This window comes from Urocampus carinirostris, chromosome 3 (assembly GCF_059441175.1).
Source record: "Urocampus carinirostris isolate Australia breed hairy pipefish chromosome 3, RoL_Ucar_1.0, whole genome shotgun sequence".
Classification (NCBI taxonomy): Eukaryota; Metazoa; Chordata; class Actinopteri; order Syngnathiformes; family Syngnathidae; genus Urocampus; species Urocampus carinirostris.
The window spans coordinates 30,575,125-30,594,711 of record NC_142351.1 but is presented as its reverse complement, the minus strand read 5'-3'; the positions used below and the strand labels follow the sequence as shown (position 1 = coordinate 30,594,711).

At 41.0% G+C, this 19,587-nt stretch overlaps 2 protein-coding genes across 12 annotated transcripts in view; one reads left to right on the top strand and one right to left on the bottom strand.

Annotated features, from left to right (window-relative positions):
- Window positions 1-754: 754 nt before the first annotated feature.
- On the bottom strand, window positions 755-17,053 carry LOC148369400 (uncharacterized). Of its 9 annotated transcripts, none has more exons than XM_088331401.1 (21): window positions 16,779-17,053; window positions 16,232-16,310; window positions 16,099-16,127; window positions 15,842-16,015; window positions 12,703-12,794; window positions 12,490-12,629; window positions 12,216-12,408; window positions 11,957-12,144; window positions 11,618-11,651; window positions 11,352-11,552; window positions 10,825-11,045; window positions 10,676-10,734; window positions 10,310-10,426; window positions 10,120-10,239; window positions 9,944-10,036; window positions 9,814-9,881; window positions 9,682-9,722; window positions 7,616-7,659; window positions 7,470-7,538; window positions 1,518-1,668; window positions 755-986 (listed from the first exon to the last, which is right to left on the bottom strand). In XM_088331401.1, coding segments are annotated over exons 1-21 (2,253 nt in total). In that variant the 5' UTR covers window positions 16,781-17,053; the 3' UTR covers window positions 755-848. The 9 variants fall into 9 exon arrangements, with proteins under 9 accessions (XP_088187527.1, XP_088187528.1, XP_088187534.1 ...); XM_088331402.1 differs by lacking the exon at window positions 16,779-17,053 and adding an exon at window positions 16,500-16,758; XM_088331408.1 differs by lacking the exon at window positions 16,099-16,127 and having other exon boundaries at window positions 16,779-17,052.
- Window positions 16,126-19,587, top strand: part of ftcd (formimidoyltransferase cyclodeaminase) — a 20,146-nt gene continuing 16,684 nt past the window's right edge. Inside the window, exon 1 of one of the 3 annotated variants that reach the window (XM_088331412.1) lies at window positions 16,126-16,251. The gene's annotated coding sequence lies outside the window, so the exon portion shown is untranslated. The remainder of the gene's footprint in view (window positions 16,252-19,587) is intronic. The other 2 variants (XM_088331411.1, XM_088331410.1) reach the window with 2 other exon arrangements.

Here is a 19,587-nt window from a genome sequence, read left to right as displayed (position 1 = left end):
TAACATTGTAAAAATGCTACTGTGTAACAGTTAAGATTTATAGTCATTCAGTTTATCCCCCTGTATCCTATTCCTTTAAATCTGTGACACAATAAACAGAGAAAACAGTAACATGGTTTTCTGGCTTGCCCCAACACCTCCACCACCCCTTCGTCTACAAGAGCGGACATCTTTTATTGGATAATCAGCTTAATAGACACCAGGGGACAAACTCAAATCCTGAACTACGCTTGCCTAAAGATCACAACACAAAATACAAAACATCCCCCCCACGGCGCTCGTTTTACTTCAAAGTCGAATGGACATCGCCGATCAGGATCAGTATCTTAAGGACATAGATTATTTTTGGAGTCTGAGATACAAATCCGTTAATCTTGCCTTCCTATTGGGCAGATTAGCCAAGGCTACGGCAGAGTGAGTACCATGCACGATCCAGTTTGAAGCATAAAAAAAACAAGAACATTTTTGGGCAATTAACAGCGGATCCTTAGTGGAACAGCAAAATCACAGAATGACCTACTATTGTTAGTTCTAGACTTAATGCACATCAGATTTAAATCAACACATTCCATATTCAACTAAATGTTATTTTGTCAAGCATTTGAAAAAAAAAAAATGGAGTGGACGACTAAAGTGTGATCCTGCTAACGAGCTGTAAGCTGATTGATCGTCTGCAGGCTCACGTAGTTGACCTTTGCCCCCCATCAGATAAACGAAAAGCAAACTTCGTTTACATCAATGGAAAATGAGCACATACATATGTGAGGACTTGTAATTCAAAACTAAGGAATTTTTTGAGTCTCAATTATCAAAATGAATACATAACAGAAAAAAATACTGAACAATATTTAAATCACTTCAGTCTCTGAATGCGTCCTGTGAAGCCTCAGAATCAGGTGCCGGATATCTTCACGTTTCTTTTTCACTCTTCTACGTGGAAACCAGTTGGCCAAATCTAGAGGGGGGTCAAAGTGCACCACAGGGTTCTAGGAAACCAAATATATCAGTATGTTAATATATGACAAGAACTTGTGTTTTCTGAACATTTGAGTTTGGCTTTGATAATAACCTGTAATCTGTACTATATTAAAACAAGCTAGTTACTTCTTTCAACTTCAGCCCATGGCACAACAGCGTAAGCAAGACGTAAATAGGAAGGTTAAGTCTCGACTGCTTAAATGATTGCGATCCACGGCGAAACAAAGATGACGACATGGAGGATGGTGATGTTAAAAGTCAACACCTGACTTAGAAAATAGACATCTTCACATTGCTTAGAACATGAAAGCGATCACATCAAAAAAGGGAACCATCAGTCATGGAATCTTATATTTGGTACCAATACCCATCCATCTTTTAGGGGAACTGTATGTGGGGGTAAAGTTTTTGAATTAATTTATTCATCACATACAACATTTATCCTGCAGTACTTTTTACATGACTAATTGGTTGCCACGTGCATAGTGTGTAAACTGTTATGAAATGCACAAGTTTGAAATGTCATATGTTGTCGTCACCTGAAAGAAGCTCTCCGCGTACTGCAGCAAGTACAAACCACAGTCACTGAAGTTGTCCTGCTGAAGAACGCTGCACCTGTAGCTGTGCATGTTTTCTGAGGTGAAGAGGCGATGAAGCCCCCTATGTTCTTCCCACTCCACCTGCAGGTAGCTTTAGATAGATAGATAGATAGATAGATACTTTATTCATCCCCGTAGGGAAATTCACACTTCCAGCAGTTGTTTATTAACAGATTAACATGATGCCCTAAGGGTGCTTGTAGCGGAGTGGATGACGTCACGCCAGTCCAAAAGTTCGACATCCCTGCGGCAGATGGAAAACTTTTCTTTGTGAAAATCCAGGGATACACCACCTCGTGTTACACACCATTCATAAACAGTCAGGTGATTTTTGTGGGCAACCATTGCTAAAGACTGACTGAACTTGTTGGCAGGTCCACCTCCATTGAATACAGACGCTCCCCTATTATGACCATTCGATTTACGTAAATGGTAGATATGAACATGTTTATCTGGAAGTCCAAAAACATCCGGACATTGCTGTAAGTTTGATTTTGTATTGTGTGCACCTGCACCTTTTTTCAGTGTACAGGACAGTACTGTAGTGCTTCTTTCCGCCGTGTGGCGCTATGAAAGGTCACCAAGCATCCACCTCAAAGAAGAAATCCAGCTTCTCTTTCCTTGTTCGTGTGTTAACATTCTATACAGTACTGTATCTCCAGCACGCTAAGAACTTTGACACTTTTACTGTTTAATATCTCGTGCATCCGTTCAATATGGTTGGTGTAAAGAGGCAGACAGTTTCTTTTGAAATGAAAGTGGAATAGGAAAAGATTGATTCAGTTGACTATTTAACTTTATAGAGCACATTATTTTATGAAACTTTTATTTTTTTGTGGAAGACAATACAGGTTACTTATACAAGCCTTAAACATATTTATACAAACCTTAAACATACAGAATATAGCACTGAAGCAACTTACGAATGATCTCGTTAGTAAGTAGGGCAGCGTCTGTAATACCAAAAAAAAACTGCAGAACTCTTCACCTTTCATATGAATAAAATTCCATTTTCAAAAGGGACTCACACATTTTTTTTTTATTAATTTGGAAAAAAACAAAACATCTTTGCATCAACCCAAACCCTAATTTGCACTGGATACAGAACCGACACAGCTTGATGGTAGTTAAGAAGCCACTCACACTGAATATATTGCGCACCCAGTTGGGATACCACATACTGAAGAGGGAATTTGTGCAAATATTCAAAGACAAAATTTGTTTTATAATAAAGTCAAACAATATTTTAAAATATTTGGACACAAAGCAAGTAGAACTATTTCTTTAGGTTTTGTGATGCGTAGTTGTATGGCAATTTTTCCCCCAATTTCTGTTGGCCCTAGTTTATTGCAACCACATACATAGAATCATGAAGGGAACAAAATACAGGAAAAAAAAAAATCACAGGACAAGTTGAACAAATATTATTTAAAGAGAAAAAAACTATTTGTATGAGCTTTGTGATGTATTTTGTAGGAATCGTTTTCTTTTATCTCTTCAGTCCATCTCCCCTTGTTGTTTATTATTTGTTTTTTTTTTAAAAAACTCTTGGCAACCACGAGAAAATGGAAGAGGTCCCATCAGAATGGAATCCACCAGTTAGGTTGACTACATCATTATTCCACAATGTTTCAATAGTGGAATCAAAGACAGCAAGCACGTGCACATATCCCGGAGCCGATGTGGGAAGCAATCACGACCTGGTCATTATGAACTTTCGCGTTCGCCTCCAGAACGTCAAGAACAAGTCACCGAACTAACGGATCAAGTTTCACCTTGAGCGACTGAAAGACCCACAGGTAGTTGAGAGCATCCAGTCCTCTATCAGCGGGTAGTTTGGTCCTTTGCTCGCCTGGGACACTGAAGTCGAAACCCTGACCACCAAATTATCAGAGACAATGATTGAAGCAAGAAAAGAAATTGTAGGAAAACGCAGAAAGAAGAAAAAAAAAAAGATGTGGGTTACGAACAAAAATCTCCAACAGTGCAACACGAGGTGAGAACTGCAGAAGAAAAACAGCCATGGAGGAGCAGCCAAGTTTATAGCAGCCAACAAGAAAATGAGGAAAGAGAGAAGCAAAGGAGAAACGGATCGAAGACCAAAGCTGGGAGTTAGAAGACTGCCTCAAGAAGAACAATTCAAAGAAACGTTTCCATATTGTAAAATACCTCACACAAACAAAACAGGCAAAGGTCCGCAGTATTCTGGATGAGGCAAGGAATAAGCTAACTGAAGAAAAAGATCATAATAGATGGACAAACTACTGCTCCAAACTCTACTTTAGAATTCCGGCCCAGGGGAAAGTGACGACTTTCTTATCGTCAGAGAAGTAGAGGCAGCAATTAACTTAGTGAAGATTACAAAGTCTCCAGGAATCGACAACATCCCATCAGAATTCATACGAAATGGTGGTGAGCAAATTATAGACATCTTCACAAAGATTTGCAGAAATATCTGGCAAGCACGACACTGGCCATCTGCATGGACAAAATTGCGAGTAATTATCTATCTATCTAATTATGCTATCAAAGAAAGGAAACCTGTTACTATGCTCCAACTACAGAACCATCAGTCATCACCCATACAAGTAAAGTTATGCTATAGGTCCTACTGTACAGACTGAAACCACAAGCTGAAAACATCCTAGCCGAAGAAAAGGCAGGTTTCAGAAGGGGAAGGAGCACCAAAGAACATATTTTTAATCTTAGCATCCTATGTAAGAAGTTTCAACAACACCAGAGAAACCTCTATCACATTTTATTGATTTCGAGAAGGCTTTTGACAGAGTATGGCAGGCCGCTTAATGGGACACAATGCGGAAGTACAACATCAGCCAAAAACTAGTTCAGAGCATTGAATGACTGTATGCTAATGCCAACAGTGCGGTACTTATCAATGGCACCATTGGAGCGTGGTTTCGAACCACAGTCTGAGTGAGCCAAGGCTGCATTCTCTCTCAAACTTAATCCAACATCTTCCTAGAGAGGATCATGTCCTAAGCTCTGGAGCAAAATGAATGTACAGTAAGTATTGGGGGACACAACATCAAAAGGCGAGTCAACCAGTTGAACAACTTTTTCAACAGGTTTGACCACTCCGCCTCATCCTCACCCCTGAGTAATGCAGCTGTCCTTCCCCTTCCCCCTCTGGACACTGGCATGGAAGACATTCCCCCACTAAAAATAACTTCAGCCCAGGTGTGTGGAGAGCTGAGAAGGCTACGAACCAGCAAGGCAGCTGGTCCGGATGGAGTATCCCCCCGACTGCTGAAAGCCTGTGCGTCTGAGCTGGGAGACCCTCTACAGCGCATCTTCAACCTGAGCCTTGAACAGGGGAGGGTCCCTCAGCTGTGGAAAACATCCTGCATCATCCCAGTCCCAAAGAAATCAAGACCTGAGGAACTCAACGACTTCAGGCCAGTCGCCCTGACAACACATGTGATGAAGACCATGGAGCGGCTGCTGCTGCACCACCTGAGGCTACAGGTCCGTCACGACATCGACCCACTGCAATTTGCTTACCAGGAGAAGGTGGGAGTGGAGGATGCTATAGTATACATGTTAAACCGATCCCTCTCTCACCTGGATAGGGCGAAGGGGGCTGAGAGGATTACATTTTTGGACTTCTCCAGTGCCTTCAATACCATACAGCCTCTGCTACTGAGTAGGAAACTGACAGAGATGGGAGTTAGCTCACACCTTGTAGAATGGATTACTGACTACCTGACAGGCAGACCCCAGTATGTGAAACAGGGGGGCTGTACATCGGACACTGTGGTTAGCAGCACAGGATCTCCGCAGGGGACCGTTCTCTCTCCGTTCCTATTCACTCTATATACATCGGACTTTAAGTACAACTCTGAGTCCTGCCATGTGCAAAAGTTTGCCGACGACACTGCGATCGTGGGATGTATCAGAAACGGGCAGGAGGAGGAGTACAGGAAATTGATTCAGGACTTTGTCCGATGGAGCGACGCAAACCACCTGCACCTAAACACCACCAAGACCAGAGAGATGGTGGTGGACTTCAGGAGAACCAGAACTCACCCGGTTCCTGTAACCATCAAGGGAGAATGTGTAGAATTTGTCCAGACCTACAAATACCTGGGTGTGCAGCTGGACAACAAACTGGACTGGACTGCCAACACAGAAGCTCTATGTAGGAAAGGGCAAAGCCGACTTTACTTCCTCAGAAGGCTGGCCTCCTTCAACATCTGCAAAAAGCTCCTGAAAATATTCTATGAGACAGTAGTGGCAAGCGCCCTCTTCTATGCGGCAGCGTGTTGGGGAGGCAGCATCAAGAAGAAGGATGCCTCTCGTCTCAATAAACTGGCTAGGAAAGCGAGCTCTGTTGTGGGCAAAGAGCTGGACAGCCTAACAACAGTAGCTGAGAGACGAGCACTGAAAAAGCTGAGGTCAATCATGGACAATCCATCGCATCCACTACACAGCATTGTCTCCAGACAGAAGAGCAGTTTCAGCGACAGACTGCTGTCACTGTCTTGTACTACGGACAGACTGAAGAGATCTTTTCTTCCTCATGCCATGAGGCTCTTTAACTCCACCCGGCAGAGTAAAGGCCCAAATTAAACCACACCACCTACATTGGATATTACCGAATCTTACTGCAATATGTATTCTGTGTAGCACTATTTAGTTACTCTATATAACACGCTACAGTGGGCATTTGCACGTCACACTGGGTATTTGTATATTGTATTCTTTTGACTTTATTATTGTACTGTTCTCAGCTCAGGGATGCTGCTGGAAATGTGAATTTCCCTTCGGGGATGAATAAAGTATCTCTCTATCTATCTATCTATCTATCTATCTATCTATCACTAACCTCTGTTTTGCTGATGATATTGCCGGATTGGCAGAAGAACGGGAACTCAGATCTGGTCAATCGCCTGGACAAATCATCAAGCCAGTATAGGATGGAAATCAGCACAGAAAAAACAAAAGTAATGAACAACAATCCCCAAGGTATCACCACAAACATCACCATTAACCACAGAGAGCTAGAACCTGTCACCAAAATTAAAGATATTGTAGCCGTCACGTCAGAAAGAGGGTCAGAACCAGATATCATTGCCAGGATAGCGCAGACCAAAGCTGCACTTGCCTTAAACCCATTTAGAGGGAATAGGATCAAGGCAGTGAAATTAAAGATCAGACTCTTGGAAGCACTGGTTTCTTCTTCCTCTACGCTTGCAGGACAGACTCTCAAAGCAAAACTGGAAAAGAAGATCAGGCCATGTAGATGTGATGATACAGGAAACTTCTAGGCATTAGCTAATTAGCCTATGTGACAAACGAAACGGTGCGCTGTTGTCAACTGTGCGCGGATGGAAACTTCAGTTGTATGGTCAAGATCACCAAGACTGACCAAGAAAATTCTCCAAGGCACAGTCAAAGGGGGCAGGAGGAGGAAGACCAAGAAAGAACTGGGCTGACATTAAGGAATGGACAGGAGCCAACTTTGCATCAACCCAAGGACAGGGCAGGGACCATCTACAGTGAAGATGGCTGTTCGGAGTTGTGTTCTCGTTGGTGCAGCGGCAACCCATGCAGTTAAGGGATCCGTGAACCGTGAAAAATATAAACTATGTCATGTGGTTCACGCACTAACAATTGGGACGTGCAAAGGGCTTATATAACTGATGGACATCGCCATACAACGCCTGACTTCCTCTCTGTCACATGAAAATCTCCAGCTACATGATAATCCCCATGTAGCATCCAGAAAAATTAAAAAACTTTGTTCCTTGTCAGTGAGAATGTGGGATTAGAATTCTGATCATATGGCTGTAACATACAATGTGGAAGGTGAAGTAGACTGAATGATTTTTAGAGGCATGGTAAAAATTGTAGGTGAATCTAAAGGCTTACTCTCGTAGAAGCTTGCAAACATTTTCACGCTCGTCTGTTTTTAGAGAGTCCATGATGAGGATGCATGGTCTGCAATCGATCAATAAACACATTCTAAAGTGAATGATACAAAATGGAACTGTTTAACAAAGTAGTCGAAAACTCACTGTGTCATCGTGATCTCCCTTGTGCAGCCTTCTTTGGTACATAACTGAAAAACATGCACTTTTGGTTATACATTTACTGAAACACCCAAACACATGGTCGTAACATTTTTTTTTTAATTATTAGTTATATGGTTAACAACAACAAAAGATGATGTCTGATCGCAGAAATTCAGTTTAACCTTGATAAGAAGGCTTCTTAAAATTCTTTACTTTTAAATAGACTAGTTTCAAAATTTGCTAACATTAGTGATATAATTGAAATGCACACAAGCTGGAAAGGCAAAGCACACTTATACTCCATAAACAGTGACTCAGGGTTTGTACACCTTTATCATGGCCAAATTTAAGCCCCTCTTAAGGACTTTCAATTTTCATCTTCTCAAGTATCAAAATAATTACACTATGAATTATGTATTTTGCAGAGCCTCAAATGTATATATCTGCGATTTACAAATGTGATGTTAAATATTGCGTATACATTCATCAAGACAAGTAATCTTTAGCTTGAGTTAATCGTAAATATATTTGTAGATCGGAACAATACGTGTGTAAATACTAGAGACAAATCTCTCCCTACATAACTGTTGGGTAAAAATGACAATAGGTAGCTTTCATTTGCAGTTGCATAAGGTTCTTCTCATTACACTTAAATACTGGGAAACACTACCTTAATTTTTGTATGGATCATAACTATCCATAATTGATACACTATCCTTGCACTAACTCACATTTTATGGTGCATTGATTAGGTGTACCATGAACCTGTCTTCTTGGGCGCAACCCATAAGGAGTGATTACGCTTAATGGGACAATGCGATACAAACTAATAAATTAATCAGTGTCATTTTCAGGCAGGCTTATTGAGAAACACGACAATAATTTTAAGCATTTACAAACACTAACACACCCAAATTTGAAGCGCTCTTCAATCTTTGAAAACCCAGCATTATAATTCAATCCTGGTGACTGCTAGCGGAACTCTGCAGGACAGTACATATTTCCAAAACTTTGGGAAACTCGATTAAGAATCTTATTTGAATAAAATAAGACTTCCATCCCAAACACAACTGCCTAACCCTTATTGTTTCCACTGGTGAGTCGCTGAACAATGCTGTGCTAGAGCTCATGCAATGCAAGATGTTATTTGAATACCGACTATCATTTTTGATTTATTGCCTTTATCCATTACAACAATTTTTTATTTGGTTTTATAAAAAGGGATCAACGTAACTGAAAACACAGAAACATAATTAATATATTTGAATACGAATAAATTACTTCATTTCTGCAATATGACTTCGTTTCACCAATTAAAAAAAGCGGGAAAAACCTAAAAAGGGTTCTCAAGCTTTCCTGAAATTTAGTGTGCAAGTAAAGACAACCGATAAAAACTTTCCTTGTCAGTCCAATATGAACGTCGTATGGCCGGTAGCTAAAATTTTCAATAGAATAGAATATACCTTTATTGTCATTGTTACAAAAGGGGTTAACATATTGTGACGACAAAATTGGGCATGACACTCCTGTTAAAAGTAAAAAGATTTACTGGAGAGACATGTGAAGCCGCTGCCCTTGCGCGCGCTGCCATCTTGCTTGTGTTTTATAAAGAAATTTTAAAAAGCACGGATTCAATAGTCCAGGGGTTTGGGAACCTACGACTCTTTTCATAAGTACATATGGCTTGGAGAGCAAATAGAGATTGCACAATTATTTAATGTACCATATCATGTTTTTTCTTTAATTTTTCCTACAATATATAGTGCGGCTCCTTTCAAAAAACAAAATATTCCTGCTTTTATGGCTCTTTGGGTCAAAAAGGTTCCCGCCCTCTACTATAGTCCGTTTTGGCCACCACCACAGTTTGAGGACTTCATTGTTTGGTTGCTGTCACTATAAGGAAGCCGGCTCGATCAGCTTTCTACTGCCACGTAGTTTGCGCAGTCTTTCTTCAACATCACATGACACTGGTCTATAAACTATTATATGCCCCAAGTAATGGAGGATGTCCCGAGACACAATTACATCAATCAATTGAAATTATTCTGTCTTTTAGGTCTGATATTTACCGGTAGTTGCGTTGATGTTTTCCTGAAAAGTTTGGATCCACCTAATAACACGAGAAATCAAAATACCACTCGTGTTTGTGTGTCGTACAAGTGACATGAGTCACTCAATCTCAATATTGTAAATGTGCTTACTAGTATTCTGTTCATAATGTTTGCCATCCTGACCTGGGAAACAAATTATGGCCAGGTACCAGTGAGCTCTGCAAAAAATAACAAATAAGGGGTGAGCAGAGAAAGGGGGTTAGGATTCTTGGCAACTTACGCCTCATTGATGGGGACAAAAAGGAAGTGTTTCGTGAAAATGTCAACATTACGCGTCCACGTCTTCACCCTCTGATGGCGCAAGTACTGATCTCTGGAGAAAAAAAAACCATCACTTTATAGCAAACATATTTGTGGTCCCATTTTCATTTAGTTAGCCTTAGAAGTACATCTTACGGTACGAGAACAGGATCCTCGCTGGATTTATGTTGTCTGCTTAAGTGCTTGAAGAAGAAGCTGCTGAAGATGTGACTCCGCTCAGCAATATCCCGGCCTCCCCCCTCAACTAAGAGGAATCTGGGTGAAAAGAGACCAGTGAGTGGAGGTAATCAATACTTATTTTGTGAGACACTTCCTGTTGACTCACTTGAGGTAGAAATCTATGATGACATCATTAAGGAACTGGCCGTTTTCCAGACAAGTCATGTCTTCCTGTGTCACCGTTATTCGGCCTTTGGAGGCTGACGCAGGATATATTATTAATCTGGCCACAAAATATCACACTGTCATATCATACTTTACACAGAGTTTGTCAAGTACACTGAAGTTCATTAAACATTTATTTCTATTTGCATGTATTTAAAACCAAAAAACCTTAATGTTTATATTATTTCATGTAATGTTTTTTACTGGCCCAAGCCCCTTGGTGCACAACTACAGTATGTAATTTCTTCAATTTGTTAGACCTTGCCATTTACCAGAGACAATATTAAAAAAAAAATAAGTATTTCACCTGCTCGGCATTTGCAGAGCAGACGCCTTATTGGTGAAGCTCCTTCTCTGGGGATTAGACTTCCGGCAGACCAGATCATATTAGTGGTAGAGTTCTCCAAAAGGTAATTAAAACGGGAGTAAGATTACTTGACAAGAAGTTAGTCTTACCGGTGACTGACCCAGCAGATCAAGGAGGTGTTCATCCAAGGGAGTGGGGCAACTGTGGATTAGTAGCAAGCCATCAGTCCAGGTAAGGGGAGAGGTTATTCCTTCATCTGAGGGGTGGCTAGCCCTGAATTCGGCCATCTCCAACATAGAGGTCAGCAGTGAAGCCTTGTACTCAGAAAGCTGTTCTGTCAGGAGCAGAAGAAGGATGGAGCATGGTGGCCCTGTAGAGACAAGAAGGACCATCGACATATCACTTCACATGGTCCACTCAATTACAATTTATGAAGGAAAAACAGACTTTGAACAACCAAAGACCACATATTTTAAAAAATCCATTCCATATTTGTTTTGTTTTTTAATACTTCTCGTTTGCGATACCATTAATATCAGTAATATAATAAAAAAAAGTGGTGAAAAGTCCGAATGTTAAACTTTTCGTGAGTAAGATGTGAGTTTTTGTGAAAGCACTGAAACCATGTTAAAGTATAAAATAAAAGTGAAAAAAACTGACCACTCCACAGTTTTACCTGGTGTGTTGGTGTTCAGGATGAATGTCATCTCCCTGTGTAGGATACTGGCCTGAGCATCAGTTACCCATAGGAAAAGCAGCGATGGAGTGGGCCCTCTCAGATGATCGAGCAAAGTACCACCCAGAGCAATGCCAGCATTCCATAAGCCATAGCCTTGCACTTGTGACGCAACCACAGTGACCTGGCCGGTGTCCTCTCCTGTTGGCATCACACGTCAGATATTCAAACACATAGTTTTCTACTTTTGATGAGATTTTTGGTACCTTTAAGCGGGAGAACAATTCCGCTCGATGTTATCTGGACACAAACATTAGAATATTATCATTCACCAGAAATATTTTTCTGACAAAGTGACAAAATCTATTTGAAATAAGTAGTAATAATACACTGATTAATACAAGAAACCCAAAGGAAATGGGATAGTGACTACCTAATTCATCAGAAACTAAAGTGTGTTGAAAATTAACATATAATCAATTGACTTAGGTATGACAAAACGTATCATCAATCAAGTCCTCCCGCGACTTTTGTGAGGTTGACCTGTCTGTAAGGAGGGACAGATGGGAGAGCAATTCATGGACAGATATAAAGGTACATCTCACCATCATCTTTCCGCTGGCATCAGAGTGCATCAAGCCAATGTGAAGACACAAAAACTCCAACTCAAAGAAAGAAGGCAGCTCCAGGTCATCTAAAGTCTGATTAGACATTTGATGGGAAGGACGCGTTTCATCTATCAGTTTGCTTTCATGACCTTCATTCGTTATATCTTCCTCACTGGATAAAACAACTGAAAAGGTCGGAGGCGTTGAGATACAAGATAAATACCGCCAGTGAGGCCTGAATTTGCCTTTAACTCACTAGGTTCGGAGCGGGTCTGTTTTCTGCTACTCGAATGAAGACCAGCAACTCTGCTCGTTTTCTTCTGTCTAAAGGCCATCCAAATGTTTCTCTCCAGCTCTCCAGGATCTTCACTTGACTTGCCTCTATTTGACTTTAGAGGGATTTCTCCACTGGCATGAATGTCCAATGGTCTATTCATTGCTGAGGTAGACTAATGAAAGGGTTTAAAAATAAAAAGGTTTTACGAAAAATCTTCACATCACCAATTGATTAAATGACCTTCAATCATCACCTCTTGCAAAAAATCAGCTGTAATTGGAGTTTGGTATGCCAGCGAGGAGTACTTCAACTTCCCATCGTTTGGATGTTGTCTCAGCGCAGTCGGGGTGTCATATGACTCTACAAATACACGTTTGCTGGGTGAAAAACAGCCTGTAAGTAAAAATGTGCATTTTGAACAATGCAAAATGTATATTGGATTTTTCGAACAACCGGATAAGCATACGTTTGCTTATATATTCACTTTTCTGTGGAGAAAGACACGCTGAGGCAATGACAGGCTGCAGACAATTTTGTGAGCTGGACTTTGGGCGCCATCTATTGGACGAAATATATATCAGCTTTATTTGTACCGTATCGCACCTATCTTAGACAAATTCATGCAAACTGCAAATGTTGAAAACAATACAACCGTATCTTAGTGGGGAAAAATGCACTAGTGTATTTTTGTATACTTAGACATCAAATCCTTAATCTAAAACAGTATTAACCAGTAGTTCAATTGCAATATATCCAGGGTACATTATTTAAATTTGTTTGAAAAAGATAGGCTTGTGAAGCACTTTTAACATAAAAAACAGTGCAGGCAAAATAGGTCCGGTACTTATGTTGTCTGAATTTATTAAAGATGATTTCAGAGGCAATAGAATGAATCCCGTTTAAAAACATTACACTATAAAGGCCACTCGTTTTCTTATTTTGCACTAATTTATATGTTCAACTTTACAGAAAACCTGGACATGTAAATGCAAAATACAAGTCAAGTCACATTCATTTGCCTTAAATCAGTTGTCTCATAGGGCAGCACAAAACCATATACTTAACTAGTATTTCATATTAATAAAAAAGTACATCCCTAATAATAAAAAGGTTGAAGACGGAATGTATTGCCAGTGCGTGTTTGTTGTCTTCACCGTACAAGTTTTGATTCTGAAATAACTAATTTTTCTGCATAAATTAAATTTCAGTCGTTTTTTTTTTCAAACCGCTCAAGCCCATTAAATATTTTTTTACAATCAGAAATATGTAAATATTAAAAAACATTGACGAAAAAGGGAGACACATCTTTTTGAAATAGCAGCAATGATACGCAAGAATAACTCATACCACAATTATGAAACTAGTTTCAACAATAAAAAATTAAAACTTAATTTATGATAGACGCAAAGCTAAGACTACATATCAACGTATTACCGGATGTAAACAGTAGGCCATATTGGATCGGTCAGATGTGGTTTGATATCATGGGTCTACACATATTTTTGTTCAAATGAAGGGGGAATGTGTAAGGCGTTTTGTGACTTTACCGGCTATGTCTAATTACTGTTACTTTGTGAGTGAAGGCCAGAGTGAGAACCCCGCTTGCAATGAGTGTTTTGGAGGTACTGGGCAAGCGCCATAAATCCTAGATGAAAATACTGCGCAATTCTACCGAAATGAGCTCCAAAGAGAGGCCAGAGTTTTTCTGAAAGCCTGGACAAAAAGCGTGCACCCTTATCTGGTGAGTGGAGGGCAGAGATAGGCTCCAAATTGACAGTGCGACCCCAGGGATAGCCAGGGCACACTAAAGCGCATTGCCAGTGATAGCCCTTCGTCGGCGAAAACAAGTCCCAGAGAACCCTACCCTTTCACCACACGCCTTTCTCTAGCGCGTTTGGGTCTTGTTTGTAAATAAGTCAATATTTGTTGCATCTTTGCCTGGAACGGTCAACGACAGCGAAACTAGAGCTTTAAACGCCGTATTTCGAATGTCAATCACAACACAAACGAGGTAAACTTACACACATCCAGTGGGGCCACCTTTCTCAGGTTTTCTGGATGTAGATTACGTGATAGGAATATCAATTCCTGTTATAAATGCAGGTAGAGTTTAACTTGAAATGTTTTTTTTCGCAAACATGACTACAATTAGGTGACTATATATGCCAGACTATAAGGCGCACACAAAAACCCCAATTTTGCCAGAAATTTGAAAGTGTGCTTTATAGTGTGGAAAATACGGTACTTAACTAATTTAATGCCGAAACATGGAAATACTCTTTCGGATACATTGTCCCTGAGGGTCAAAACGTAAAAATACATTGTTGTTTTATTTTAAAAAAACTATTATAAAGGGTGTGGCACTGCTCATCAGTAAGTATTACGCCTCTAGGTATATTTTCATAATGAAAAATCACCAATCGATGTCCACACATCGAGGGACCCCCTACTTCCTAAAGTTTCTTCCTTTTTTTCCGGCGAATGAGAGTGTGTAGGCGGCCCCACATGGTAAGTAGGCATAGTGAGGCAGTGTGGTGATAATCACGAAATATAGACAAAGAATAATAGGCAGTACTGAAAGGAGCTTATTACTTTCAAAAAAAGATAAGTTTCAACGTCAACGTCTGGTCAGGGAGGGATATTTCGTGCACGTCTACAGGAACTTGGTCGGCCGAGGGAATGTGATGACGATGGTGATCGTATATTCATGCATCAGTTTAGTGTTCTTGCAATTAAATGTTATTTTACAAGCAAAGTGCCCTTGAAAAGCATTTATATATTGTAGGTATCTGCTTGAAATGCATCCTCTCAGAAAAAGACGTTATTGGAGGCGAGTACTTTCAAGAAAATTAGAAACAAGTTCAACTGTTGTTTATCAAACAATAGTAAAAGCTAGAAACATATTTTCTGATGAATAAGAGGTCAAGCTTTTTTTTATATGTATCCTATGTCTATGTAGTTACAGAAATTATCTGTTGGCCTCCAAAAATTAATAAAAATTACAAACGTCAGGCACTAAATAAGTTAAAAATGCAGGTACAACTTAAAACTTTTTTCCGTACACGACTACAAATAAGATACATTAAATACCGGGCAAGAAGGCACACCTGAAGTCCCCAATTGGGCCAGAAATTTCAAGGTGGGTCTAATAGTGTGGGAATTGTGGTACTTAATTTGAATTAGCTGCAATTTCAGTGCCATCTTGTGATATTTCAGGAAGGCCACAAGTAACAAGGGGTAAATTCTAAAACACAATCCATCCATCCATTATCTGCACCGCTTATCCTCAGTAGGGCAGCAGGGTTGCTGGAACCCATCCCAGCCATCCTCGGGCAGTGGGCAGGGGACACCCAGAACTGGTTGCCAGCCAGTCGCAGGGCACACAGGGACAGACAATTCGCTCGCTCATTCACACCTAGGGACAATTTGGACCGGCCAATCCACCTGAAACGCATGTTTTTGGAATGTGGGAGGAAACCAGATTGCCCGGAGGAAACCCACGCAAGCGCGGGGAGAACATGCAAACTCCACACAGGAGGTTCGATCTTATGACTTCAGATAAGGAGTAATGTCAGAAATGGGTGAACCTATGAATGAAAACACACCTGCGTGACGAAAAATCTGAAGAACCCTGAGATCGCGTTTGAGTCGACGGTTGCAATTGGCCTTTACTGCTCCCGGCTGCCGTGTGAGTGGCCGCAGATAATTTTGTCGGCGGGCTTTCCAATCCCATTAGTTTTCGAACAAATTCTTGAAAAGACAGTTTCCCACCATGATTCCTGTCGAAAATAAACAAGCACAATTAAGTCAAGCTCATAGTCAGCATCATGTGTTGTAGTTTCTGCATGACGAGCTGTTTGACCTGCCATGACTCCACCCTTGGCCAGATTTCTGATCCACCAAGTATAAAAGGGAAATAGGAGGGTTATCTTTCTAGTGATACACATTATGTGCGAGGAATAATTTTAAAGTCAAGGAAGAAAATATAGTATCACCTTAAAGGAGCACTTCTGCGGTGAGTGCAACCGTTGGTGGGTGGAGTTAGAGGCTTCGACTGCTGTGGTCTTCGGCTTCCTATAAAACGTCATTCTATGAAAACTCGCTTAAAAACATCTATTCACACGCGCACTTTGTAATTGTCACGACTTAACGTCATACTATTTTGTGTGCGTACTTGACGCAAGCCTAAACAATATAATGCGATACATCAATCATAAAATAATAGGGTAAAGCATTATCTATCCAGTAGTTGGTTACATGTACATTGTGTCATTCTTCGTCTGAATCCACAAACATGTCAAACGGCATGGACGAATTCATGTTCATAAATGTCTATCTTGAAAAGATTGGAGGGTTGCAGAACATATTTAGATTGATTTCGCGGAAAACTCAACACGATGGACCGACTGAGATGTTAGTGACCCCAGGCTAGCCGACTGGCTAAAGCTACCAGAGATTAGCGGCTAATCATTAGCCGCTAGCTCGGTACAGTCCCATTAGCTCTTCGTGTTCGGAGACTTTAATGTCGAGTGACGTACTAACATTTATGTCTTTTCGGCCGGTCGCATGTCCCCACTACATCTTAAGAAGGAATGTTTTGGAGTCGTCGAAAAAAAGCGTACAGCACCAAGCTCGTAACTATGCTTAATGAACGACCAAGATGCAGCTGCTTAGTATGGAGGACCTAACATCATTGAAAAAAAATACGCAAATAAAGGTCACACTAAAACCGGATACGAAAAACCTTGAAAAAAAATTTGACATCATAATGGAAATTATATATTAATGTGCGAGCAAAGGTGCGTGTGGGCGTGCGCTTCATATGTATATATGTTCAGTAATCCCTTGTTTTTCGCGAGGGTATGCTCCAATCCGTGACAAAATCCAATGTGTACTGATTAGTGTTTCCTAGTGGTACAAAAAAATCAGGCAAAAATACCTGAAATATCATACCAATGTTTATCTTATTAAAAAAAATAATATATATATATATATATATATATATATATATATATATATATATATATATATATATATATAATGGGCAGCACGGCGGCGCAGTGGTTAGCGCTTGTGCGGCACAGTTCATGTCATGGGAACCTGTGGGTTCAAATCCAGCTCCAGACTTCCTGTGCGGAGTTTGTATGTTCTCCCCGTGCTTGCGTGGGTTTCCTCCGGGCACTCCGGTTTCCTCCCACGTTCCAAAAACATGCATTTCAGGTGGATTGGCCGGTCCAAATTGTCCCTAGGTGTGAATGAGCGATGTCCCTGTGTGCCCTGCGATTGGCTGGCAACCAGTTCAGGGTGTCCCCTGCCCACTGCCCGGAGATGGCTGGAATGGGCTCCAGCCCGCCCTCGACCCTAATGAGGATAAGCGGTACGGCTAATGAGATGATATATATATATATATATATATATATATATATATATATATATATATATATTTGGAATCCCTACACAAGGATGCCGCTATGTTTTTCTGGCAACTTGCTGCTACACTGTACCCTGTGGCACTGGATTTCGTTCGCATTATACAGTGAAGTGCCATCTAGTGGCCAAATATGACACACTGGGGCTTTGATTTAGTTTTCAGTAATAATAATCTATTAAATAACATATGCCGTGTTAGGAGTTTACTTTAATTTGTATTTTCTTTGAGCTTTTAGGTTGAATTATTGTTTATTCGAGCAAATTTGTCAATAAAAAGCAGCGATTCAACATAAAGTTTAGTTGGTCTCATAATCTGGAGGCAAACTTGCTACATTAGTTTAACTTATAATTATTTTTATTAAAAGATAGAAGAGACAACAATTAAAGGCCAAAATGATCATTTATTCAATATTGAATCGAAATGCAGGGCAGCCCGGCGGCTGGGTGGAGTTTGCATGTTCTCCCTGTGCCTGCGTGGGTTTCCTCCGGGCACTCCGGTTTCCCCCCACATTCCAAGTTCTAAGTTCGGTTGATTGGCTGCTCCAAAAAATTGTCCCTCCGTGTGAATGAGCGGGTATGTTGTTCGTCTCTGTGTGCCCTGCAACTGGCTGGCAACCAGTTCAGGGTGTCCCCTGCCCGAAGATAGCTGACATGGGCCCCAGCACCTCCGTGACCCTATTGAGGATAAGGGGTGCAGATAATGGATGAATGGAAATGAAATGAAATGATCTGCATTTATATAACGCTTTTCAAGTCAAGACTTCCCAAAGCGCTTTAGAGTGTGCTTCACATTTCCTAATAGCGACCGTGCAGCCATGTAAGGCGCTAACCTGCTTATTGGGGGCATTAGGGGTTCAGTGTCTTACCCAAGGACACTTGGACATGTAACACAGAGGAGCCGGGATTCGAACTGCGATCTCTTGATCCCAAGACGAGCGCTCTACCTCGTAAGGGGCCGGTCACACAGACATTTACGGCTGAATCACGGTCGGAAATTTCTGCCTTTGAGGCGGACGCTATTGGACGCATTGAGTTCGCCATTCAAGTCAAGTCAAGTCAAGTCATTTTTATTTGTATAGCCCTTAATCACAATAAGTCTCTAAGGGCTTCACAGATTAGTACACTATGTTACACAGACTATTTTTCAGCCGACAAGAAGAGTAGGTTATTATTCATATGCAATGGAGTAAAGTGAGTTTTAAGTTTAGATTTAAACATTTAAGAGTAGGTTATTATTCATATGCAATGGAGTAGAAGTGAGTTTTAAGTTTAGATTTAAACATTTCCACTGAGGTTGCAGATCGGATCTCAGGGGGAAGAGCATTCCACAGCACCGGTGCCCGGATGGAGAACGCTCTCGAACCAGCAGAACACTTCTTTGCTCTCGGGATCACCAGAAGACCGGCACTCTCAGATCGTAGGCTTCGGACCGGGACATAGGGGCAGATCAGATCTGAAAGATAAGAGGGAGCAAGTCCATGTATGATTTTGTACAATACTAAGAGAACCTTGAAGTCACATCTTTGGCTAACTGGGAGCCAGTGCAAGTTAGCCAAAATCGGTGTTATGTGATCGTACTTTTTTGTCCTAGTTAAAAGCCTCGCTGCGGCAAACATGGCGGCGCATGGATACATGCTTGCGGCTCGTTGCTCTCCAGCTAATCTTCTATTTATTGCCGTTCTCAGACGAGATACAGCGGTGCATAACACGAGGTTGGAAATTCGCGTGCGGGTGGCAGCGCGAAAAAGTTTTGCGCTGCTCAATTCTTTAGAACGCGGATACACAGCCTTTCACGAGCGTATTGAGGCTGAACCACGGCAAGAAATTTCTGGCCGTGAAGCAGATGCTGTTGGGCGCTATTTGGACGTTTTGAGACCGCCATATAGACGAGATAGAGCAGTGCTTTACTCGCGGTCGGAAA